The 26,793-nt window shown below is 49.7% G+C and overlaps 1 protein-coding gene across 1 annotated transcript; it reads right to left on the reverse strand.

Annotated features, from left to right (window-relative positions):
• Positions 1-290: 290 nt before the first annotated feature.
• On the reverse strand, positions 291-9,509 carry LOC134408157 (mRNA decay activator protein ZFP36-like). Its single transcript, XM_063140303.1, has 2 exons — positions 9,347-9,509; positions 291-4,182 (listed from the first exon to the last, which is right to left on the reverse strand). Exons 1-2 carry the CDS (start codon positions 9,380-9,382, stop codon positions 3,148-3,150), a joined length of 1,071 nt encoding a protein of 356 aa, XP_062996373.1. The 5' UTR covers positions 9,383-9,509; the 3' UTR covers positions 291-3,147.
• Between the last annotated feature and the right edge of the window lie 17,284 nt (positions 9,510-26,793).

Consider the following 26,793-nt stretch of genomic DNA (forward strand, 5'->3'; position numbering starts at 1 on the left):
TCCCAGCTCAACCTGCTTGCTTCTCTGACCAGTGGTACCAGGAGAAGAGGACTCGGGGTCTGGAGCCAGTGGGCTCCGGGTTCAAAACCTAACTCAGCCACAAAGTACGTTGGATTGCTCTAGTTAAGTCTTTGTGAAAACGGTGTGCATGACAGGTTACGAATTACTTCCTTATTCTAGAAAGTCCTGCAGATGATAAATAGTGCAATACTATTGAACTGAGTGGGAAAATGTACACATGCGCGCACGCACGCGCGGACACACACACACATAAAGGTAACAGAACCGTCTAATCTTGGAATTCTTTATTCTAGTTATTATTACTTGTTGGCTGCACCGTTATTTTTATCTGAAATTCTGAGTTCCAGAAAAAAAGTAGCAAACTTCTTTTTTTTTTCTAGCAAAGAAAAAAAATGCAAACATATTAACAATTAAAATTTTAGCACATCACTTTTTCATATTTCACACACAAAAATATATATATATATATAATATATTATTTTGGAATATTACAAAAAGATAAATACAATATAAAATTCTGAATAAATAGTCTATAAATAGTTGACATTTTGGTTCGCGTATCGCCTTATTACAAGGTAAACATTGAGGGTTTATTTATTTATTTTTAAAAAAACACCCCCCACAATAATTATATGCAGGTGGTTAGCATCAACATTGGTTTATAAAAGAAAGCTGTTCGCCCACCACCCACCGCCCCGTTCCCCTCTGGTCTCTGCTGTTCTACGTCTTTTGTAGCTGATGGTCATCAGTGCAAAATGACCAAGCACACAACGGTCTCAATTCAGGTCAGATGGCTTGGATTGATTTGACAAAGCAACATTGGCTGTAGATACCTGAACAGGGATTTGTTAGACTGTTCATCCAGGGCGGTTACCATGAATCAACAGCAATCCCCCTTCGGGGTGTTTTTCTTTAAAATATAAGCAGAGAATCCCTTCTTTGTGATCTTAGGTGAATTCTGAACCCCCTCATGTCCAGGCTTAGTGCCACTGCAATTTTATCCCATTAGAACAACAACAACCAGCCAGATGTAATGGCTTCAAAAACCCCTAATTATCCGAGCCCCTAACTATATTATTCCAGCTCCTTCCAGTCGCCGAACGATCCCATAATTCTGTAAACGCAGCAGAGACTGGAGTGAAGGATGTTATTATCATGGGAATAACAGATGGTGTCAAACATATCCTGGGGTGACCAAGGAGATGTACATCCAGTCAAATGCAGGTCCAAATAGTCTATGGAACAGCCCTAACTTCTATGGGTTGTAATCCCCATCTTACCTGGCTCTTAAATAGATTCGTCTCTTAGCAAGGACAATCCAGGGCTAGGCTGGGATGGGGAATTTGACCCTGCTCAACTATCTGCTTTGGGCCAAGGGCCTGAATGGAAAGTTGTCTTGAACTCAATCCATCTAGTTAGTTCCAGACTCGGGTCTCTGACTACGTTTGAACCTGGTGGTTTTCGTTAAAAGTCCGCCCTGAGAATTCACTGGGGTCTGTACTTGAGACATGGGATTCGCACCCAGGTTTTAGAAAGAAGTGAACTGCCTTGAAAATGCTACAGGCTGCTTTAAGGTCCCAAGACCTTAGGGCAAGAAAGGCAATGAAGTGGAGGGAAAGATGAAAACTCAGCTGCCCCTCCTCCAAACCTGCAACCCCTTGTTATCTGGGGGTTAAACAGGGGAGGGGTATTCACAGTATGTTATAACAAAGTATTTTAAAATCAAAATAAGTAAAAACAAACAAAAAAAACAAGGCATACAAACAGCTACCAGGATTGGAAGTCCTGGCTCATTCGCCCTTCTCAGATTTCCCTCCAACTGCTATGCAAACTCTCAGAAAGAAAAGAAAGAATCTGCTACATCGGAAGGGAAACTGTCGTGTGTTTTCTCCTGAAGCCATCTGGGACAGCCGAAAGTTCACTTGTGTAATGCTCAGGCACAGAATGCCGAAAAAGAGAAGCGCCCTGCTTCTCCCCCCCATTTCAGCACAGCTAAAAACTTTGGTAGATTGTGGGGGGAGACAGAGTAATAGGGGAGAGGAGGAGGAGGAGGAGAAAGGAGGAAGGCAGTGGATCCAAATAGTAGGACTTCACAGGATGAGAGAAAAAGGCGTTTACCCTTGAGAGAGCGGGGCAGGGCGGGGCGCGGAATAAATAGATTGTTTAGCCGCACAGATATTTTGCTTTTTCTCTTTCTCTCAAGACATCTAATGTGGCACTTTGATACAAGGCACATTTTTTAAAAACAACAACAGCCCATAATAATGCAGTCTCACGTTAAGAAAGCAGAGGCGAGATCAGCAACCGGAAGGCGGTGGGGCTGTCCTGGCCTGCAGCCGGCCCTCCGACCGCCCCCCTCCCTCCATTCCCTACTCCCTGTGCGCCGCTCCCGTTCCCCCTCACTTTCCAGAAGCGGGAAGGCGCTGGAGCGAACGCCCTGCTCACTTTGATCGGTGGCGGGGCTGGGTGAGTGGGTAAGTTCCGAGGGGCTGCTTGCTCATGAAGCGGCCCACCTCCCCTCGCTTTTGTCTTCGCTACTGCCGAGACAGGGAACAAAAACGAGGGGAGCCATCGTCGGGGAGCGTAAATACTGAGGGGGGAGACGGCGTGGGAACCTGGCCCACCGTCCCCACGGAAAGGCCGCTTGGGTCGCCCGGCCGGTCAAGTTGCCAACCGCTGCTGTACCACACCAATAGAAGGTGTTTCCCCCTTTCCATGCATGCTTAAGGCACTACATTGCGTCTGGGCAGCCCGGAATGCAAGAAATCGGAACGGTTTTACATTTTCGAAAAGGCAGCGGGTTTTCCAGGCACACTTGGGCGCTGTAAGGCCGGAACTGGGAGGAGGGCTGGGGAAGAGGTGCCCCCCCTTGACTTCCTCTTCCTGTCTGCAAAGGCCTGGACCGCGAGAGTGTCAGGAGCCCAGGTCTGCCTTTGCCCCTGCTTAAACACCTGGAATGAGCGCTCCGAAGAAGCCACCCGGGGGGTGTCGGGAGGGAGGGTGGGCTGAGGCGCGCCTCCCCCTCACAAAAGGGAAGGTCGTACATACAGATACATCTCAGCACCCACCCACCCACACGGCCACCCAAAGCCACGTTGAGAAAGGCCCCGGCCAGGGCCCTGGCGCTCACTCCGAGACCGAGAGGCGGTTAAAGATGGGCAGCCTATGGGTGTTCCCCACCGGCCCGCCGGGGGGTTGCAGGTCGAAGACGGGAGAGTCCGATCCGCTCAAGCTGCTGGTGCTGCTGTAGCTCTCGGGGTCGGAGAGGGAGTTGGAGGACGGTGTTCTGGGCAGGGTGGCGGCGGCGGCAGAGGTCGGGGTCCCGGGGGCGGCGGAGAAGTAGTCTCGGCTGGTCTGGAAAGGGCCGGCCAGGCTGGCGGGCCGTCCGCAGCGGCACGAGCAGCAGCCGCCGCCCGCGGAAGACAGCGAGTCGCTCAAGGTGGAAAGGAAGGAGTTCAGGGGGTCCGAGTTCAGGTGGCCGAAGGTGGGGGAGAGGAGGTCGGCGGAGGTGGGGGGCGGCGAGACTGACGGGGCGCGGGTGAAGGAGGCGGGGTCGGGGAGGCCGGGCAAAGGGGAGGCCTGGCGGGGGCCCGGCACCCCGGAGTAGCTGACGCTCTGGCGCAAGAGCTGGGGAGACGGGGCGTGGAAGTGGGCCTCCTCCGGGCAGTGGATGAAGTGGCACCGGGAGCCGTAGGGGCACTCGCCGTGGATGTAGAACTTGTGGCACAGCTCCGTCTTGTACTTGGGGTGGCGGCTGACGGTGCGCAGCTCCCCGGCGCCGTGGGCGAACTGGCACTTGGCCCCGTACTTGCACTTGCCCGTCTCGCTGAAGGTGCGGCACAGCTCCGTCTTGTAGCGGGACGAGGGGGGCGGGGCCTGAGGCGACTGCTGGAGGGGCGGGAAGCCCGGCGGGGGCGCGGGGAGGGCCCGGCCCTCAATGAGGCTGACCGACCGGTCGGGGCGCACGGGGGGACGCCGCCGCCCCAGCTCTCTGATGGGGTGAAGCTGCTCGCTGCCGGGGCTCCAGTGGCTGCGGAGGGGCCACACCGGGGAGGGGTCGCTGCTGCTGTAGGGCGTCTCCGAAGGGGAGGCCGAGTGGCGGCGGGAGAGGAGGGCGCCCGGCGCCTCCGGCTCTTCTTTCAGCGACAGGTTCAGCAGGTTCTGCCAGGGGAGAGGAAACAAGAGGGGTTAGCCGCAAGGTGCCACGGCCTCCGTGGAGAAGCCAGAGAAGGGGACGGTCGGCCGCGCTGTGACACCGTGCTGTGACACCGTCGGCGTCGTGACCCTGCTTCACTGGAGGCCGCCCCCGGGTGAACGGGCCCAGCCAGAGGGAACACCACAGCGGAAGCTCCGGTGTCAGTGGGGTGGCAAATCCGCTCCGGGTTTCCGTCAGCTCCACACCTTGGAGAGCTCCTTTAGAGTTCTGATGGAAACCCGGAGCGGATTTGCCACCCCACCGACACGGGAGCCGCCAGCCTCCACCAACTGCAGAGAGTTCGGCCATAGCCACGCTTTCCAGCTCCCCCGTACCGCTGCCAGTTGTCAGGGGCACCGCAAGTGACGTCTGCGCGCATTGTCATGGCGCTGGCTCCCCCCAGACTGCTCACATGGGCAAGTGGCACACGTGCGCCTCGGCTGCTTGGGGTTGTGGTCTAACACAGCCCAAGCATTTACGGCTCTCCAAATCCTCGCCATCGTCATCCACCAAACACCTGAGCTGGGTTGGGGATGGCACCCAATTCCTTCTTGACACATCGGTTCCCCTCTGCAAGGGCAGCAGGGGGGGGCTTTCCCCCTCCCCAAATGCTCATTCTGCCCCCCACTCTGCCAGGGGGAGATTCCACCATGAGATCTGGTGGAAGAGGAGCAGGATGGGGCGGGTGTGGGGAAAACACGGAAGACGAAGAAGAGGCTCCTGGAGGAAAGTGGGCCCTGGCGACAGGCAAAAGGGATGACGTCAGGCTGCTGAATATAGCCGCGGTGGGTTGGGCCGCAGTTATTTTTAAAGGAGTTGAGGCTGGACCAGAGCTGCAGAGAGCAACAGCTGCTGAGCGGCGACTGCAGAGCCAGAAACCGGGGGTGGGGTGGGCGTCGGGGGCGGAAAACCTGCCCCTACAACAGTGACATGACGGCTTCACTGTCTGCTGGTTTTTGTTTTAGACGGGCTATTTTTATGCACCTTTGATCGTTTTCCTAAGAGGCAAAACGTCTCTCATTTGATTCTAAGGCAGCCGGTGGCCTCCAGATGTGTTGGGACTACAACTCCCATTACCCCCAACCAGTTGTAGAGGAAAGCTGTTCTACGGCACGATGCCTTTAGTTATTGGTGTTTTGGAGCGACAGGTTTGCAAATTGTTTACATTTTGTAAGCTGGATTACAAGCGGGGAAAGAGATACGCGAGTAAAATAAACAAGGTTAAGATTGAATCCTGTCTGTAGAGTTTGACACTGGGTTTTAGATGCATGTGCAGCATCTAAAACTCAGTTTCATCATCATGGTCTCCCCCTTTTTCAAATGGAAAGTGGCTTGCCTTCCCTGCTCCACAAACACAGAAGTGTCCAGACCCCTGCCACCGATGTTAGGGGGCTATGAGGAGAGAGAGAGAGAGAGAGAGAGAGAGAGACAGAGACAGAGACAGAGACAGAGGGAGGAGACAGGTGGCCAAGGAGGAGGCAGGAAGGTGAGGCAACTTCAAAGCAGGGCTTGCAAAAGAGGAAGGGATTGATGGATAAGGGGGGTTGGCAAATAGGAAGAAGTGAGGTTATTCCAGGAAGTGACAGATAACAAGAAAAGGGCTAGGTGAGTGTCTGAGGGGGCAGGCAGGGCCTTGTGTCAAACAAAGGGCGCGCGAGGAGTCCAGGATAGATTTCAAAGCACCATGCACCATGAGGCCTAGAAACTTGAAAGTAAAGCTGAGTACCAGAGAGCCAGTGTGAAAGCTTAAGAGTGTGCTATAGAGTGGCAATACCCTTTCATGATGTTTTTAGCCAATTTATTTCTTCTCTGCCTGAAAGAAAGCTCTCTTCATCTCTGACCAATAACTTTTTCACAATCCAACTGCACATTATTTTAAAAAGGCAGGGTCCACAGTTCAAGAAAGAATGAAAGAAAGACAGACAGACAGAAATATTGCTGACTATCATCCCCCCTCCAAACTTTGGGGCTTTTGTACCAGGAGGCCACGTACACATGTGCCACGGATTTTTTCATCTTGCACAAACATCCTGTGCAGGGAAAGGTGTGAAGGCAGGAATGCAGCCACACATGAAAGAAAAAACACCCACTTCCTGGATGGCTCCTGCACGAACCCGAGAGCGCCTCCAGATCTATTTGTGACTAGCAAGCCAAAGACGAGCTTCACATCAAAACCCGACGTCCAACTAAACTTGCATCTGATGTTCAAGATAAAAATGGGATCCAATTGCTTAAAGAACAGCCTCGTGCCCCATGCCCCCACCCCCCAAAAAAGCCACTTTTCAAATCCATGGCATTTGTCTAAAAATGACCAAACAGGAGAATGACAGTCACTTTGGCTTCTCACATTTCTAGATACATTGGTGTGTTCGCTCACACAATTTGTGTCCCATACCAAAGCTTTCGGCATGCAACTGTTTCAAAACTTGTGTGCAGTGTTTCGGGATGCAGGCAGCCAGAATGATGGGAACAGCAAGTCCAATATATCTGAAGGGCGCCAAGTTGGGGAAGCCCGGCTTTGGGGTTTTTTTTTTCACCCACCTGTTACTACCGCATTGCCTGCACCCTATTCACCTTCAAGCAACTCAACTAACTCTACCAGTCCTAAGACACTCATCAAGTTTTAGCAACCTTTGCTGTGCTATTTCTCAACCTTCGTCAGGATAGTTAAGGGAGTTAGATTGGCTGTCCTCAACTTGGCGCCTTCCAGATTGTGTTGGACTACAACCCCCATAACCCCCTGACCATAGGGCTGGTGATGATGGGAACTGTAGTCCAACCCATTTGGAAGGTGCCTGGTTGGCAAAGGCTGCGAACAGACCTTTCAAGAGAATAAGAATGTCTTTCTAGCTACATGTACCCAGCTTGTAGGATCAAAAGACTGGGGAGACCTTTCTGGGCTTGTAATTAAGTCACTCGTTTACCTATTTGGAAAGAGGGATGTATTTTGTAAATCAGGAGAGAATGGGGTAGAGATTGCCTCCCTCTCTCTCTTCCCATTTTCAGGCTATGCGAGACCAACACTAGTGTGAGGACTAGCAACTTGTGTGGACTTATTTGCAAGCCTGCTTCTGTTGATGATTCAAGAGGTGGGGAAGGGGGAAAGGAAATACACCCGTTGTAAGTAACCATCTATGTGCTCTAGCTAAGTTTTACACTTATATGCCCACTCCACCCAACAGCTCCCCAGAGGGACAAATATTTTGGAGGACACCTCGCAAAGCTGTTTTACTCAATTCAGTTAGAGATGACACATTTATCCCTCGGGAAATTGTTGACACCCTGCCTCAAGCAAAAATGATTTCATATCAGTGCCGTCAACTCAAGGGGGAGGGAAGATGTGGAGAGAAAGAGGACACCTTCGATGGGGAACTGGTCTCCCAGTTAAAATTCCTCTCCAGCCTGCATGGCCTGGTGTGCTTCACCAGACTGCCATCACATTCCACTTCCAATTTAACATCTGGCAGAGACTGTCCTTTCTTTTCTTTTTCATAACCCTTTGCAGATTCTTGATGGAAAGTTTAAAATGCTGGATCTATTTTGGGTTCGGCAAAGACAGGCATTGATTTCCCGGATGATTGATTTCCCGGATGATTGCACCAGTTTAAGGAAGGGGCGTAGGGGGGGGGGAAGGGGGGTTGCGAAATCCAAGGCTGGAGCGCTTATATCATAAACTCACAAAGGCCGCTTGGTTCTTTCAGCCTTCTCAGCTGAAAGGAAAGGGAGGGGGGAGGCAATCCTTGACCTAGAAAAAAGTTTCTGTTCACTCCAGGAAGCAGCCAAAGAATAGTTTCTAGTTCCCCCACCCCCAAATTTCGAGAGAGGACAGGAAGATAAAACTCTTCCAGAAGCAAAAGGAAATGTACAGAAGAAAGATTAGTTTGAGGACATCTGAAGCCACATTTCTTGCCTCCCCAAAACGGAATCTTTTTTTAAAACCCCCACAAAGATGAACACAATTGTGTTTTTGAACAAAAGTGCATCATCTGTCTGTTCAGAAACCAGTTTGGCTTTACTTTTCCTGGAACACGAATTGTGGGGCTTTAAAGCCTTTTACTGAAGCTCACTAGGCTGGAGAAGCCTTCCCTAAACTGGTGCCCTCCAGATATGTGGGACTACAACTCCCATCACCCCCCAGCCAGCATTGCCAGATTGAAGGAAGACGCTCTTGAGTTTTAGCACGTTCTTCTGCTGTATAAGAAGAGAAGGGTCACTGCAGCCTCACCAATGCCCTTTCCCAACACTGCTTGAATTTCAACACTTCTCGTTGACATCTGACACAGAGCTCTGTGTAACTCAAAAGCCTGCATACTCATAAAGCCAAAGCCACCAAACAACCAAAGTATAACATTATGTTCATAGCTGCCTTTCCTTGAAATCCAAAGGCTGTCTCTGCATACAAGGGTTGGGTGTGGGGTGGGGGCTATCGACAAGAAATCGTCTCTGGGAAGGCAGGGCCCGATACGACACCCTTTCAGCGCAGCTTGAACTGAAAATCCATTTTTCTTTTAAGTGACACCCAAAGGTGGAGTCTGTGGAAAAACGGCCCACCCATGCCCTCCACTACGGGACGGAGCCAGCGGTGTGAAGAAGAGCGCTGCAGAAGCTGAAAGCTTACAACCTTCCTCTCTCCAGGCCGCTGATTTCAGAGGGTAAGGCTCCCTTGCAACCAGGGCTGGGAGGGAATCTAGACCCATGGCCGAGTCAGGAGAGCCGGCCGGACCTGTCCAGAACCGGGACAAAAAATGGGGCCACCTCGAAGGAGGTCCCCCTGCCTCCGCCCCGCGGGAAACCAGCTCGGATCCGGCTTGCGTGTAAGCGTCGCCCAAGCCAGCGGGGTGAATCTTTGTCGAAGGCCGGGGGAGGGCAGAGGCGCCGGGCTTCGGAAAGGGCCCCCTCCCGTTCCGCTACGAGGTCCACACGGGCGGCGGCGTGGGGGGGGAGGGACCCCCACCCACCCCGACGTCTCCGCGCAAGAAGCGCGCCCGGCGGAACACGAGCGCGGAGCTGGGCGAGGGGCGCCGTCCGAGCGGGGCGCGCTGAAAGGAAGGGGGCTGGGGGCGGGGGGGAGAGCCCGGGGGCTCGGCGCTCCCCTCCGCGGGGCTGCGCGCCTCCGTCCCGCCGCCTTACCTCGTAGAGGGTGTTCACGTCCAAGATGGAGCTCATGATGGCGGCGGCGGCGCTGCTGCTGCGTTTACGCGGAGGGCTCGGGAGGCGCGGCTGGGTAGCGGCGGGCCGTGTGCGTGCGTGCGTACGGCGCTTTCTCCGGCAGCCCCGCTGCCTGTTTGCTCTCGCTCGCTCGCTCCGCGTCTGCCGGCCCCGCTCGCCGCCCGGCCTTTATGAGGGCCGCCCGATGAGCTCATGGGGCGGCTCCGGGGAGGGGGGAGGGGGGGAGGGACGGAGGGAGGAGCCGGAGCCGGAGCCGCCGCCCCCCCCCCCCGCCACAGCCGAAAGGGGCACGGCAGCGCAGCGCAGCGCGTCCAGGAATCGCGAGCTTCTAGAATTCCTCGTTGTTCTCACTTCAGAGTCTTTTTTGTTGTTAAGGATGATGATGATGCCCTCTTTTCTTTTCTTTTTTGATCTACACTACAGATTTAAAGCGCTTTAAAGCGCTTTATAACAGTTTTGACAACTGTTGGAGCCCAGGACACCCTGCATATACAGGTTTCAAAACGTTTTCAAAGTGCTTTAAAAGCAATAGTGTAGATCCCCCACCCTGCAGTCCATTAAAAAACACACCCAAAAAACCCCACACAAATAAATAAAACAACTAATACTAGTGCCACTAATAATACGGTATATCCTGACCTTTCAAATGACTGCTATTTATTTATTACTGTATTTATTTATTTATTTATTTATTTGTTTGTTTGTTTACTTATTTATTTATTTAATTACATTTATATACTGCCCCACAGCTGAAGCTCTCTGGGCGGTTTACAACAATTAAAAATAGTAAACATTAAGTAAACATTAATTATTAGCCTCCCCTGCTCAAGAAAGGCCGGTGCAGCAATGTAAGGGCGGGAGGCGATGCACCTCTAGACGAATTTCTTCGCCCTGCCTAAATCTGCCTCTTGATTCCTTTTCTGAGGCCCAGGAGATCTCTGTGGGGGGCACGCAGGAGGTCGTGGGGGGAATTGTCGGCAGCACTAGAGAAAGGCCTTTTGCCCCTGCCCCCCACAAACAGGCTGCTGCAGTCGACAGGGCCTTTTCCTGCAGATCTTTGAACTTGGGCAGGTGCACAGAGATTCTGTGCTGTTTGCATTCCACCTGTTTACCATTGAGAGATTCTTCTTCTTCTTCTTCTTCTTCTTCTTTTTCTTCTTGGAGGAGGGCCTTCTCCACTGTGGCACCCCGGCTGTGGAACGAGCTCCCCAGAGAGGTCCGCCTGGCACCTATACTGTACTCTTTTCATCGCCAGCTGAAGACCTTTTTATTCTCTCAGTATTTTAACACTTAATTTTAACCTACATTTAAATTTTACTGTTCTACCTCTGTATTTTAATCTTAGATCAATTTTTGCTGCATGGTTTTATCCTGGTTGTGCTTTTGATACTGTATTTTGTATTTGTGTTTTTAACCTGTTGGTTGTTTTATTATGGTTTTAATTTTTGTGAACCGCCCAGAGAGCTTCGGCTATTGGGCGGCATAAAAATGTAATAAATAAATAAATAAAGCATTGGACAGGAAAAGAAAACATACTATTTGCACCTCCATATAAACAGATATCAGTATTGTATTTCTTGCATTTAGATCAAAGACCACATTAAACCTTATTATAAAAGATATTAGTCTGCAAAAATATAAAAAATCGACAGTAATATTTGTCTCTCCCAACTTATAATAAAAAATAAAATAATAGTCAAAGCCAAAAAGGAAAAGGAAAAACACCCTAGAACAAAACAAAACAAAAATCCATGCCTTCCATTTGGGATCATGGATATTTTAACACTTAATTTTAACTTACATTTACATTTTACTGTTCTAAATCTGTATTATAATCTTATATCAATTTTGCTGCGTGGTTTTATCCTGGTTGTGCTTTTGATACTGTATTTTGTATTTGTGTTTTTTAACCTGTTGGTTGTTTTATTATGGTTTTAATTTTTGTGAACCGCCCAGAGAGCTTCAGCTATTGGGCGGTATAGAAATGTAATAAATAAATACATTCTTCTTCTTCTTCTTCTTCTTCTTCTTCTTCTTCTTCTTCTTCATCATCATCATCATCATTGTCTGGCAAGGCCACCCCAGTGCTCCAATTTGGTAGGTCCATGCTAAAGAGACTGCCTTGACTGTGTGCGGATTGGGGCCCGGCAGCGTGGCCGTCCTTCACTGTATGATTCTTAGACGTTTCTAAAAAGGGAAGCCAATGCATAAGGGAAAGACCCTAACCAGGCTGGTTCTCTTGGCCTTTCGTGGCCTTTTGGACCCACTATCGCTGGTCCCTCTGTGCCCTTGGCATGTTTCTATCAACTGGGGATGACCCTTCACCTCTGTCTTTGACCAAGCGGCTTCCGGCTCATAAAAGCCAGTGGCTTTCCAGGTGAGGTTGCACCTGCTGGCTGGGGGATTCTGGGAGTTGCAGTCCAACACATCTGGAGGAGCGCTGGTTGGGGAACGCTACTTTAAGGCAACCTAGGTTTGACCAGCCCTGGCCCGAGACCTTTTGCTGCCTGTTGCAGGGACCAAATGGCATGTCGTCTTCTCCCACCTCCCACCTCCCTGCTGCGGCCGACGCTTTGAAAAGTCTTGCTGTGTCAAGTCCTGACCGCAATTCCTGCCTTCCTCCGTCTCCCAGGCCTCCTGGGGGCCACCTGAGGCAGGTCAGCTGCAGGAGACAGGAGACAGAAAGTACCTGGAGGGAGAGAGAGAGAAGAGGCAGAGAAACTAATCCTAAACTAGATCAGGAGGCACAGAAGCAGATAGAAAGAAATCAACAAGACAGAAAGGATTTTAAAAAAAAGAAAGGTAGAAGGTTTTCAAACTGGACCTTTTGGCTGTACTGTTTACCCTTTCTTTTCCTCTGGAAATCAGGGATAGTCTCATGTGTGAAAACACACTCTTCTGCTGTATTTACTAATATGGGCTATAAGCCCCCATTTTATCTTCACAACAACCCTGTGAGGTAGATTTAGCTGAAAGGAATTGACTGGTCCAAGCCCACCCAACAAGAGCTTCCTCACTGAGTGGGGATCTGAACCTGGGTCTCCCCAAGTCCTAGTCCAATTCTGCAACCATCTCTCACGTGTGGATAGTAATTAGTACCATGAAGTCTGATGCTGTTCAATTGTGTTAGATGGCAAATCCCATCATTTTCATTGGCCATGTTGGATGGACATGATGGGAGTTGCAGTATACCCCATCAGGAAGGGGGAAAGCTGTAATCTCAAGGGACTTGACACACCCACCTAGACCTGGCTGGCACATGGATCAAAGAAGCTGTGGGAACCCGGGATGTGTTGGTGGAAAATCAAGATGGTAGCCACCCACACCACTAATTAAAATGGGGCAGGTGTAACCTTGCCTGGGAAGTGCTCCTGAGCAACACTTGTCAAACTGAATGGCCACCTTGCAAGATCAGGTCATGCTCGCTCGTTTCAACGGGATTTGCTCCGGAAATATCCTGATGGGTTCTGTCCACGGGTGTGGCAGATCTCTCTCTCCCTTGTCCGTAGTGGCAGGACCTAAAATCTGGTACCTGAACCTTCCTTCTCTGCTGGAACACTGCGCAAGCCACACGGTGCCCCCGAGGAGAAGGGCCGGTTGCTTCTGCCGCCCAGAGTGACCCCACCACACTGACCAGGAGTGGACCCCAGAACTGCTTGCAGGACACTAGCATGGCATCCTGGGCCAGAGAGCATGGGGGCGGCGAAGGCTCCAGATTTTGTGTGGCAGATGCTGGGCCCAATCCACGCCACTACCTAGAAGGAGAGAGGAATACCGTGGAGGTCGTTCCTCTTCCTCCATTCCTGCATGCTTGGAGAGGACAGGTGAAGAGGCAGCAGCCTAGAGGAACAATGTGTGTGTGTGGGGGGGGAAGCTGATGAAATCCACCCCCTGACACTACCCCAGTGTTGGATCCCCGGGTGTGCCCTTGTGGATTGCGTATGGCCGCTTCCTCGGCATCCCAGGCGTTCATGCTGCTGACCCTCAGGTTATGCACACAGTTGAGCTGGGCCCTGTGTCAGTTGCAAAGAAAACGCCGGGGGTGGTGGGTGGTGAGGATGAGGGCGGAGAACAGAACGTGGGTGGTTCCCCCCCCCCCCCAGGTGGTGGTAGCCATTTCCGTCCCGGCACATCCCATGGCCTCCCAACAGAGGGAGCAGCTCCCTCTGGCCCACGCACAGACAACTTTCCCAAAGCATTTGAGTCTGATCCAGCAAGGCCAATCTCGCACGCTGGACCACACACTCACTGCATGGTGCAGCAGTTCACAGTCATTCGGTATCCCCAGCCAGGGCTCAGAGGGACAGAGTGCCAGCACATAGAATATCAGCCAGGTCCCTGACGTCGGTGGCCACCACCTTTAGGAGTCCCTGTTCCCTCTGCAACCATAGCTGCGGGAGGGGGGAGGGAATGAGCCAGTGGGGTGTAGTGGCTCAGGCGTTGGACTGGAAGTCAGGAGGTCTGGGTTCTAGTCCCCACATGGCCATGGAAACCCACTGGGTGACTTTGGGCCAGTCGCAGACTCTCAGCCCAACCTACCTCACAGGGTTGTTGTTGTGAGGATAACATGGAGAGGAGGAGGATTATGTATGCTGCTTTGGGTTCCTTGGAGGAAAAGAGGTGGGTCATAAATGAAATGAATAAAATGAATTTTCTCATCAATAAATGTCCAACCGACGGAGGCTGGTGGGTCCGATGTTAGCGGTGTGGTGGTGAATCTGCTCCAGGTTTAAGCCAGAACCAGTTGGAACTCTAAAAGAGCTCTCTAAGGTGAAATACGCTAATGGGATCTCGTGATAATAGATCCTCCGGTAGTGGCTGGCTGAGCTTCTGTAGTGTCACAGAGGAGCAAATCTGGTAAAAAGAGTTCCTGGGTGCTGTTTGCTAAGTCGCCGAGCTTAGGAAAAGTGGTGGTGGTTGGAGACCAAGGAGGAAAGCCATTATGAAGGTCCCTGCAATAGCGGCCCAATATCAAGTGCTTTACAGGAATTCAATCAAGACGTTACTGAGGCATGTATGACGCCAGCACTGGGCAGGGAGCCTGGCTGGCCACACCAAACTGGGTAGCATAGATTGTGGTGGTGGCCGGGATGCCAGAAGGCTGCAAAGCCCTTTGCAAAATGAAAAGGCGAGATAGGGGTGCTAAAGGGCAGCTCCAACCTTTCCCGGCCCCACCTGTTTCAGAGTTCAGCCTGAATGGCAAAGCCGGAGCCAGCAGGACTTTCAGTTTTGAAATATCCCAGGTCTGTTTTGCTTTCTTTTTCTCAGGTGACTGAGCCGTGATTCAGCATTGCCCCAGAGGGGTTCCTGTAAGGTCCGCGAACAGGCAAACCCCAAATCCCCTTAACTTTCTTTCCTTTCTCGCCTCTAACTGTAAAGGCAGAACACCAAGTGGAACCAAAATAAGTTGCAGAGAAATGCAATAAGCGTGTTCTGCATTTCCCAGATCGATACGCAAAAGCGAAAAACAAATGTTTACTCATTGCTTGCTGTGGAAAGGGTGACTATAGAGTTTCTATAATTGCTCAGCTCTCCTCAGACTAATATCTACCCTGGCTCGAGAAATAATACAATATGACTCAACAAGTGGATATTTGTGTGCTTTCTCTTTCATGTACACACACACACACACACACACACTTGTGAGATTGCAGAGAGAATCTATCCACCTCAAAGCCAAGAAATACTGAATCACATAGAAGTGTAATGGCAAATACAGCTTTGAATAACCTTTATGGCATTTATTTACTTATTTTTCATAGATACACATATAAATAAATAACACACACACTTATTTTTCACACACACACACACACACACACACACACACACACACCCCACACTTGTGAGATTTCAGAGAGAATCTATCCACCTCAAAGCCAAGAAATTTTGAATCACATAGAAGTGTAATGGCAAATACAGCTTTGAATAACCTTTATGGCATTTATTTACTTATTTTTATTTATTACATTTTTATACCGCCCAGTGCTTTCTGGGCAGTTCACAATTAAAAGCATAAAATACAACAGAACAAAGCATTTTAAAGTTTAAAAATATCACATAAAACCAAAATAAACCCAGCAGCAGTTCCAGCCAATATTTATTGATTGGTTGATTTACTATGATCACACAGAGAGGTGAATGGGGGTACCAAATAAAGCAGGGAAACAAGAGATTTTTCTAGTTCCCCTCTCCTCCCCAATAAAACAAACCCAATAAAACAAATCACACCTAAGGTAAACATGCTGCAGCATTTTAAACTCCGGGAGCTGCTAGCCCAGAGGTGCAGTCAAGGATCATAATAACCATCACTACCACTGAGTGTGAGCAGACAGAGGGTCCTGGTGGAATCGTCCCCTGTGCTCTGAAATGTGAGGAAAGACAGAAGTGTTTCTGTGGCTTGGAGGGTGGGAATTGGACGTGCCAGGAGGGCATAAAATAATGCATCGCATGGAGAAAGTGGATGGAGAGAGATTTGTCGCCCTCCCTCATAAGACTAGAACCCAAAGGGGTCGTTATCCCATGATGCTCACTGGGTGGAGATTCAGGACAGATAAAGGGAAGGCCTTCTTCACTCTGCGCAGAGTTGAACTATGGAGTTCACTATCGCAAGATGCAGCGATGGCCACCCATTTGGATGGCATTAACGGGGGTTAGACAAATTCCTGGAGGAGAAGGCTATCCATGGCTATGAGTGGCTATATGCTACTATCATAGGAAGTAGGCTTATGTACATCAGTTTCTGGGGAACATGGGTGGGAAGGTACTGCTCCACTCATTTCCTGCTTGTGGGTTCCTGGTTGACAGCTGGTTGGCCACTATGAGAACAGAATGCTGACCCTTGGTCTCATCCAGCAGGGCTCTTCTTATGAACACGGATGATGGGAATTATAATCCAAGAACATCCGGAAGGCCACCCATTCCCTATCCCTGTTCTAAATGGTGCCAGGCGGGGGGGGGGGGGGAAGAGTATTTTCAATCAGCAGAGAAATTGTGTGTTGGGTTGATTTTGCTTCTTTTTCCCCCCTTTGGAAATGCTTGGAATGTCAGTGTGCGCTCTGATGGGGATCTGTTTACATCTCCTTGCATCATCCCAAATTCCTGACCCGGAGCAACCATAAATGGGTTTGTGTAATAAGTCCCCATAGGAAAAGAATTTCAAGAGCCTTGGAGGCAGTGCTCGAACACATCTGGACAGGATGAGACAAGCAAGACGTTTAACAGATAGAACAGCCAAAAAGAAGAGCTTCTGGGCTGGGGGGGGTGGGGGCGGGGGAGGGTGCATATGTATGGGGGGGGCAATACTATGAATGACACCCATTTACTGGAGTTCCCAAGTTGCGCACCAGAAGGGGAGAGACAGGCCTGACTCCCAGTTTTGTTGGGGCCTGGACAGTATTCCGTAAGTTATCCACCACCACCCACCACACACACACTATTTATTTATTTATTTATTTATTTATTTATTTATTTATTTATTTATAAAGCACCATCAGTGTACATGGTGCTGTACAGAGTAAAACAATAACATACCAAAACCCCGCCGCATAGGCTTACATTCAAATAGAATCATAATAAAACAATAAGAAGGGGAAGAGAATAGGGTGACCCTATGGAAAGGAGGACCGGGCTCCTGTATCTTTAACAGTTGCATAGAAAAGGGAATTTCAGCAGGTGTCATTTGTATATATGGAGAACCTGTTGAAATTCCCTCTTCATCGCAACAGTTAAAGCTGCAGGAGCTATACTAGAATGACCAGATTTAAAAGAGGGCAGGGCTCCTGCAGCTTTAACAGTTGTGATGAAGAGGACATTTTACCAGGTTCTCCATATATACAAATGACACCTGCTGAAATGCTGTTTTCAATACAACTGTTAAAGATACAGGAGCCCGGTCCTCCTTTTCATAGGGTCACCCTAGAAGAGAATGCACCAAACAGGCACAGGGTAGCAGGCATTTACTCATTTGCGGACAAGAGATGCTGAGCAAAGCTCTGGTTAGTGTGCCTGACCTCACTACCACCACCACCACCACTTAATCACACTGCCTCACTCCTGACACACATGCTGGCAGCAGGGACAGCATAATCATAGAATCATAGAATAGTAGAGTTGGAAAGGGCCTAGAAGGCCATCAAGTCCAACCCCCCGCTCAGTGCAGGAATGAAGATGGCGGGGCTGGAGGATTCAGTTGCCTGGGCCCAGAGTTTGCCTGGGCTCAGGGCGGCTGCTGTCCCCCAAGCCGCACTGGCCACTGCCATGGGCTGATAAGTAGCTACCTACAGCAGCAAGTTTTGCTGGCAGGTGCTGGCAGCTAGGAGTTGCGACAGCAGTGGGCCGGCTGGCGTATGCCATGCGTTGGCTCTGGGCGGAGAGACCATAAACCACTCCAAGGCTCCAGAATAGCCTGTTCGAATTGAGGACGTCTGTGTGTACGGAATGGAACCGATGTCAAGGACTGAGATGCCCACCAACTTGGATGGCTTTAAAAGGGGATTGGGCAAAGTCCTGGAGGAGAAGGGCATCAATGGCTATTAGTCCTGATGCCTCTATGCTACCTCCAGTATCAGAGGCAGTATGCCTGTATTCACCAGTGGTTGGGGAACATGGGTAGGTGGGTGGTTTTGCACTTGGACAGAATGCTGGACTAGATGGACCCTTGTTCTGATCCAACAGGGCTCTTCTGACATTCTTATGGTCTATGGGTGACCAGATGGAAGAAAACGCACAGCACCTAATAACATAAAGGGACCAGCCCAGCTGTATCACACCAAAGGAGGCCCACCTCATCACGCGTCCTGTTTAGAGAACAGCAGCCAGCATAGATGCTTCTGGGAAGTCCATCTGCATGGCCTGAAGGTATCAGCCCTGCCTCCACCTCCATATGTCTCCAGGATGCTGTACGTATCCAGCCAAGACTCCAAGATAGATTGCCTGTTTGCTAGGAAGTGGGTGGGGAATGTTCTGCGGTCTGGGCGAATCAGCAACTATTTCAGGTCCCCACCAGTGATAGTGGAGAGGAGTGGTGCGTGTCTCTGTATATGTAAAAACTGGGTAGGTGGGGGGCCTTTTCCCTTCTACATATGTCTTGCAGGAAAGCTGGTCCACTTTCTAAATGAATAGGAATAAGCAACTCTGTCAAATTCTGACTCAGGGCCTTGGGCTTAAAGGGTGACTCACGGTGGCAGTTCTGTGGAATGAGATCCCTCAAATCCTCCCTAGCTTGGAAAAATCCCTACTGAATCACGGCCACTTAGATCTGCTTATATAGGAGCCAGGGAAACAATCACAGTCTTCTTTGCCCACAGGGACCCACAGGCAATTGGCATCTCTCAAACCCAATGACGGCATGAAAGGGGATCTCCTGGGCGGGCTGATTTATTCACTTCGAATCCCAGCTTAGCACACCCCTGAAACCCATTGTGGCGGGTAAAGAGAAAGCAAAACACATTGGAAGCAGCAAGATGAAATGCTGTATATCAGCCTTCCCCAACCTGGAGACTTCCAGATGTGATGGACTGCAACCCCCATCATTCCCAGGCAACGTGGACATTTGGAAGGAACCAGGTTGGAGAAGGGTGATCGTATACATATAATGTATTTGCACACACATGCACACAGTCATTGAAATTACTCCACACCTGTTCAAACAACGGCCTTTAAAATCTGACCCTCTATGGAAAACCTTACAATGCTTCTAGAAACTGCTCAAGCTTAGACTCTGCTGAACCTTTATTGCGCCTCTGCCCTGCCTCATTTGTAGAAAGTTATGGTGGATCCAGAAAGTGATCTGGTTCGTACGTCACGATAAGCCACCCACGAGGCTCGTCATCGAGTGCTGGCCGACATTTTTTAAATGCAAGCTGTGTTGAGAGCGTGCCGAAGCTTGTTGTGTCATGTGAACCCGGCCAGGGTGTGTTATTGGCATGGTTAATAACCCACCCACAATCCACAGTGGTTGTTGTGACGTGCGAACAGTCTCATTGTCATCTTCTACTCATAATCCTCCTCTGTTTCCCCATCACTTCTTGTATTTTTTTTTCTTTGAAGAGGAAGAGGAAGAGGAAGAAGAGGAGGAGGAGGAGGAGGAGGAGGAGGAGGAGGAGGAAGAAGAAGAAGAAGAAGAAGAAGAAGAAGAAGAAGAAGAAGAAGAAGAAGAAGAAGAAGAAGAAGTAGTAGTAGTAGTAGTAGTAGTAGTAGTTTAGGGAGAAAGGATGGAAGAGTTACACGTTGTCTTTTGATTGGTAGTGCTAGGAGGAGCTGTCTGTCTGGAAACACCCAAAGTTTCACAAGGTTCCTATAAGGCTACTTTGGATGCATCAGGTTCGTACGCAACTTGTAAGAATTGGTGCCTGAGCTCACTTCCCCCACCCCCTTTCCCTCCTCATCCCTTTTCCTTGTTGTCGCTGGAGGCCCATGGCATTCTTTCATAGAAAGTTTATTTATTTACATGCATTATATACAGGCTGAGCATAGGACAGGAGATTCACAACATTAACACCCCAACGGACGTCCCACTGTTCTCTGGGGTAACGGGCGGGTGCGGGGGGGGGGAGGGGAGGCAACCGGCCACACACTTGAACCTATCCATAGTCTTTTGTCAGGCCTTAAGAGATCTCGCCTGCCCAGGCTGATCTCTCTACTCAGAAAAATCCTAGAATCTAGAATCACGGAGCTGGAAGGGTCATTTAGACTAACTCCAAATCTGTACCACAATTCCTCCTTCTGAAGAGGGCTGCCCACCACCGCCCAGGACCACTAAACCAACACAATAACAAAATAGTAGCGTCTCCTGGAAAAGAAACATGTACACAGTTAATCAACACATGGGAGAACATACAGGATTGAAAACCAAGGTTTCCACGTGTCCCGTTTTACAGAGGACAATTCCTCTCTCTGCAGGGCTGAGCAGTCCAAGCCCGGTTTAAAGATAAGGAACCTTAAGTAGGCAGGCTGCAGGGGCCTTGGAGTTGCCCATCAACAGGTAGCAGCACCTGAAGAGTGGACCAAATAGGCAGGGGCAGAGATCCCCTGGTGAAAGCAATGGAGGCTGGTGGCTCCGAGGTCAGTGGGGCAGTGGATCTGCTGCACGTTTCAGCCAGAACCAGTCAGAACTCTAAAGGAGCTGTCCACGGTGCTGGAGTTTAGAGTAGTGATTGGTTCTGACTGAAACCCGAAACAGATTCACTGCCCCACTGACATCGGAGCCACTGGCCTCTACTGGGTCAAAGCCTTCCCCACTATTCTGGGATGTATTGTATGACTCAGTGGTTCCCAATTGGTGGCCTGCAGACCCCAGGGGGTCCGCGTAACCCACCCAGGGGATCCGTGGCACTATTCACATATTCACCATTCATTTCTGGAGTCCACTGATGATGAATTCCTACCAGAAGTAAAATATAACATCCCTGAGCACCTGCGTGATTTAGCGACTAGCTTCAGAGATTACTTCCCTGCACCTAATCCTGAAAACTCACAGATAAGGAATCGTTTTGAATGTGGTGATGTACAACTCACAACTCTATCTGCAGAAGAACAAGATGCACTTGTTGATTTGACTTGTGATGGTTCATTGAAATCATTTTTCAAAGAATATAGACTGGACCAATTCTGGGTGAAGGTTTTTCCTGATTATAAGAAGTTGGGTGAAAAAGCTTTGAAACATCTAGTGCCCTTTTGTTCCACATATCTTTGTGAATAAACGTTTTTGACATTTTGTTACACGAAGAACAACCATAGAAATCGGCTCGATGTTGATCCAGATTTGAGATTAAAAGTAGGAGATATTGAACTGGATGTGGAAGGGATTGTTCGGGACAAAAAGAGGCACGATTTCTCCCATCACATTTAGGTTGAGTAGCTGCTAGACGTCATAATTTGTTCAATTGTAAACCAGATGTTACTAAAAATTAAATTAGTCTTTATATTCCTAACTAAATCATTGTCATTTTGCGTGGTAATATCACAAATATCACAAATTTTATGGTCTGTTTTGTAGTATACCTAAAATCCTTTGTTTATTAGAGGCTGCCCCTTGTTTTCTCCAAATAATTGCTTCGCACAGGTAACTAACATAGAGATAACAATTTTTTCAAAAGTTAGGGGGTCCACGGCTTGGCAATAGAAAAACAAGGGGTCTGCAGTACTTAGCTAATTGGGAACCACCAGTATGACTATTTAAATTCCACAAGGCGTCTTGTGGCTCTTTAAAGGGTAACAGATTTATTCTGGCACAAGCTTTCATGGACCTGGTCCACTGAGTCATATAGAATCATAGAATCATAGAATAGCAGAGTTGGAAGGGGCCTATAAAGCCATTGAGGCCAACCCCCTGCTCAATGCAGGAATCCATCCTAAAGCATCCCTGACAGATGGTTGTCCAGCTGCCTCTTGAAGGCCTCGAGTGTGGGAGAGCCCACAACCTCCCTAGGTAACTGATTCCCTTGTCGTACTGCTCTAACAGTCAGGAAGTTTTTCCTGATGTCCAGCTGGAATCTGGCTTCCTTTAACTTGAGCCCGTTATTCCGTATCCTGCACTCTGGGAGGATCGAGAAGAGATCCTGGCCCTCCTCTGTGTGACAACCTTTTAAGTCTTTGAAGAGTGCTATCATGTCTCCCCTCCATCTTCTCTTCTCCAGGCTCAACATTCCCAGTTCTTTCAGTCTTTCTTCATAGGGCTTTGTTTCATCCTGGTATGTATGAAGCGTTAACCTCGTACTGGCAGATCTATAGACATATGCTGGGGGTGGGGGTGGAGGGTGGGGAGAGATGCAACTGTATTGTCAGAGGAAACTGAAATGCAAAATGTGACGATTAGATTAACAGCGGCCATTCAGAAAAGTGATGTTGGGTGATAACGCAAATATCATTGCAATGGCGGCCCCATCATGTTACAATTTCACTCCTTGGTATCTGGAATTCCAGAATGGCCCACCTTAAGGCCATTCACAGGGTGTCCTTGGATTCTGGTCTTTCTTTCAAAATAGAAAGAATCACAAGTTCATTCTGGCTTTAAGATGCCGCAAGAGACTTCGTTGTTTTCCAACTGCAACAGATCCCTCCCTCCGACTCCCCCTCTGGAAACTTTCTAAATTTGTATCTATACATGTAAGTCAGCATCAGTCATTTTTACGCAAACGTGTGTCTTCTTTTGTCCTCTTTTTTGATGATGCATTTCCTTTTCTTTCTTCCCCCCCCCCTGCTGTGTGTAAGTGGTCACCCCATTAAAAGCACGTTGCCAAAGCACACGGTCACATTTCCCCTCCTTCCCTCCCTCAGCCAGAGTTTAGCCATTTTTTCTTTGCAGTTGCCGTCCTGCAGAATTTTGAAGGCTCTTGGGCAAGGACCCCCCCTTCCCTCAGGGAGTCCACCGTCTCACCGGCCAGTGTCCCCAGCTGCCCTAGCTTCTCACCCTTTTACTCATCACAGCTCCCGCTGGCTTGTCTGCTGTGCAGAGAGCCGGGGAGCAGGGAGGCCGTGGCGTCTCCTGCTTCTCCTTCTCCCCGCACCACCATTGCCTGGGCCAGAGCGAGAGGCAGGGGAACAGGCAGGCGGCAATGGGAAAGAGAAGGTGCAGGTCCAGGGGGCTCTTGTGAGCAGGGCCCTCCTGGGCAGTGGGTAGGGTGACCCTACGAAAAGGAGGACAAGGCTCCTGTATCTTCAACAGTTGTATTGAAAAGGGAATTTGAGCCGGTGTCGTCTGTATGCCTGCGGCACCTGGTGAAGTTCCCTCTTCATCACAACAGTTAAAACTCCACTCTAGCTATACTTTAGAGCTTTAACTGTTGTGATGAAGAGGGAATTTCACCAGGTGCCGCATGCATACAGAAGGCATCAGGTCAAATTCCCTTTTCAGTACAACTGTTAAAGATACAGGAGCCCTGTCCTTCTTTCCATAGGGTCAGCCTAGGCTTTTCGCAACCCACGAAAGCTAAAATCAGCCATGCTGGGTTGCGGTGATGGTGTGAACCAGGTCAATACCTTTCCCCGCAAACGGAGCAAAACTCCCCCCCCCCCGTCACCCTGCCTCCCTAGGGTGTCCAGCTCTCTTCCCTTCCTCTTCCTGCCACGGAAATGGTTTTGTGGCCCATCTGCTTCATGCACCCTGAATCCAAGATGCACCCCCAGAGCCCGGCTGTGCCTTTATCTGGGGGAATGTTCTGAAAGGAGGTTTTGGAGTGAGGTGAGGCTTGCAGATTTATTTGATCAAGAGTCTTTCCTGCCCAGAGGATCAGCACTGAATGTATAGCCCCCCCTGCCCCCCTGGCTTTTCAGAACCACGGCTGCTGAAGTCATTAATTAAGAGGAGAGTCCTTTACAGCAGACCCAAGGGTCCTTTAGGCCCCACCCCCACCCCCTAGCCCTGCGCTTGGAGGAAACATAAGTACCCTGCCTGGAACTGGGATTAATGCCGGAAGCGATGGCCTGCAGACTCGCTTGCACTCCGTTGAGGGGGGTGGGTGGAAGAAAGCAACACAAAATACAAGAGGGGGGGCTCAAAATGGGGCTGAAGAATGTGGAAAGGACCAAACAATAAATGGCCCACTCCTTCCTTCCTTCCTTCCTTCCTTCCTTCCTTCCTTCCTTCCTTCCTTCGGGGTGCAAGAATTCTGTTCGCTGAGTCACTGAGTCATGCCCCGTCTCTGTTCAAGTTTTGATGGAGTGTCACAGGGTGTGCTGATGGCACGTGTGTGCGCTGCGGGGAAAAGGGGGGAGTCAGCACACACTGTCACATGATGACAAAATGACCACATAAGGAGTTGGGGGGCACACACAAAGCCATGACCAAAATAGAAATGTGGTTTTGGCTGCCATTTGAGGTGGCAGCCCGTGAAAGAGGTGAATGCCTTCCCCCACCCCAAATTGAGCAAAGGCTCCCAGTCATGGCTGGTGTGAAAGGAGCGAATCTGAGTCACAAGGTGGCTGTGTGTCCTCTTTTACAGAGGCCAGTCCTTTCTATGAAGGGCTGCCAGAGGACAGTCCTCTGTTTTGAAGGCGTCCTCTATTGGAAGAGCTGTCCAGTCCAGGTCTGGTATAAAGAGAAAGCACCATCAGAAGAAAGAGCCAAAGGGGCTTGGTGTTGCGCATCAGATGCTAGCAGCTGGACCGCAGGCTGAGGAAGGCGGACAGGAGTCACAGGGTCACGGCCTTCCACACCAGTGTGCGGTGCCGTGTTTCTGTTTAAATGATAATTGGTTCTAAATTTGCACCCGTACACATCTAAATTAACAAGTGCAAATTTTAATGCAAATATGTATCCCCCTTTGACCTCTTTTTTTTTGGTGATGCGCAAGTGGCCACCCTAGGAACCAGGGGCCCAATCCACCAGGAAGGCCTCTTTGAAATGCATGGGAGACGCGCATCACCCACTTGTTTCAATGGAAGTCGTGCAGGCGACTGTCTTGCTGGATTGGGCCCAGGGTGGCCATGTGTCCTACTTTACAGAAGACAGTCCTCCGTTTAAAGAGCTGTAAGGGAGCAGTCCTCTGTTTGAAGGCAGCATCTTCTCTTCGAGTCCTGTTTAAACAGGCCCAGCCCAAGACATGTTGCTGTGGTTAGCCATTATTTTGTTGTTGTTATTATTATTATTATATTATTATTTCCTCAAATGCATATACTGCTTTTCACAGAAGTATCAAAGCGGTAAACACAAAATACACAGCATCAAAACAGTACCAAATATAATAAACACAAAATAACAATACAAAATTGAGTGTTAAGCATTAAGCAGCTCTGTCAAGCTGGATGCTGTTTTAACTCTGTTATTGTTGCATCTTTACTTTTTATTGTTTTTAATTGTGTTCTAACATATTTGCTTATTATTGTTTTCATCAAGTTTTTCTTAGCGACTGTCAGCCACGCGGAGTGCCAGTTTTGGTAGAAATCGAACCAGTCAATAAAACGAATCAGCACTAAAACTGCACGCTCTACTGTGTGCTACCCTTCAGGGAAAGCCGGCCTGAAGAAATAGATTTGAAGAAGATGCCTCAACGTCAGAACTGTGGAGGCCTGTTTAACATCACTTGGTAAAGCCTTTAGGGTGACCCTATGAAAAGGAGGGCAGGGCTCCTGTATCTTTAATAGTTGTATTGAAAAGGAAATTTCAGCAGGTGTCATTTGTATATATGGAGAACCTGGTGAGATTTCTTCTTCATCACACCAGTTAAAGCTGCAGGAGCCCTGCCCTCTTTTAAAACTTGTCACTCTAGTATAGCTCCTGCGTCTTTAACTGTGGTGATGAAGAGGGAATTTCACCAGGTTCCCCATATATACAAATGACACCTGCCGAAATTTCCTTTTCTATGCAACTGTTAAAGATACAGGCGCCCTGTCCTCCTTTTCATAGGGTCACCCTATTAGTAAAGCCTTCCAGAGCCTGGGTGCTTTAACTCCAAATGCGCTACTGCAAGGGCTTCCCCATCCCAGGTACGAAACAGGACTGGCAGCTGAGCCTTTTTTCAATGGTGGAATTGGGGCCTCCTCCTCCTCCTCCTCCTCCTCCTCCTCCTCCTCCTCCACTGCACCTGAAAGTGGCAGGCTCACTTAGGCAGGCCGCGTGCTACATACAGCTTTCTCTTCGAACACCTTGCTGCTGTCTCCCAACCTCTGCTGCCTGAGGCGATGGCCTCCCTCTGCCTAATGGCAGGGCTGGCCTTGGGTTTAAAGATAACGGACCATCAGAAGAGACAGCAGCAGCAAGGGCGCCTTGAAGTTGCCTGACCCCAGGGAGCACCGGGACAGCAGGGTGGGTCACCCGGCCAGAGTCTCCCCCACTAAGCAGAGATGTACTTAAACGCCTGTTTCAATTATAGCACCATTACATACAAATCGGCACATGCAAAGCTGAATCCTCTTTTGCCCACTTTTTTGCTGATGCATTTCCTCTTTGAAGTGGCCGCCTAATTAGGGCTTGTGTCCATTAGCAATACCATTGGGATCGCCCTGCTTGGACACCAAAAATGTATGTTCACATGCGCTTGCAATCCAGGCTTTCACGCTCATGCGCGCTCTTCGCCTCACTCTCATTCTTGAATCTGCAGGCAATTTCCACCCTGCGGCTCTCCAGAGCGCAGATGAAGCGAGGTGGGTTATAATTAGCTCTCTCGTCACCCACCCCTCAACTTGCTTTGGCTGCCAGGCCGGATGTGCTATTCTTAGCTCTCCCACCCACCCAGCCCCACCGCAGAAGTGATGCTCCGGTCTCTGGACCCTGCTCGTTTTAGAGTCCCCTTTGACCTCTTCCACTGCCATCGCCTGTGGGTGGGTCACCTGACTCCCCCGCCATGACTCCACGGCCGCGGGTCATCAGCCACAGACCACGGAGTTCTCACCTCTCGAAACACAGGCCGGCGCTGCTGCTGTTCTCACCCGCTCCTTGACTTCCTCCCCACTTGAAAGGACCTCCGGCC

This window comes from Elgaria multicarinata, chromosome 13 (assembly GCF_023053635.1).
Source record: "Elgaria multicarinata webbii isolate HBS135686 ecotype San Diego chromosome 13, rElgMul1.1.pri, whole genome shotgun sequence".
Lineage (NCBI taxonomy): Eukaryota > Metazoa > Chordata > Lepidosauria > Squamata > Anguidae > Elgaria > Elgaria multicarinata.

Excerpts from the sequence above, each read along its gene's own strand:
- LOC134408157 (XM_063140303.1), bottom strand. The coding sequence starts at position 9,382 with ATGAGCTCCATCTTGGACGTGAACACCCTCTACGAG. Across the intron at positions 4,183-9,346 it reads ACGTGAACACCCTCTACGAG|AACCTGCTGAACCTGTCGCT; the intron begins GTAAGGCGGCGG and ends CTCCCCTGGCAG.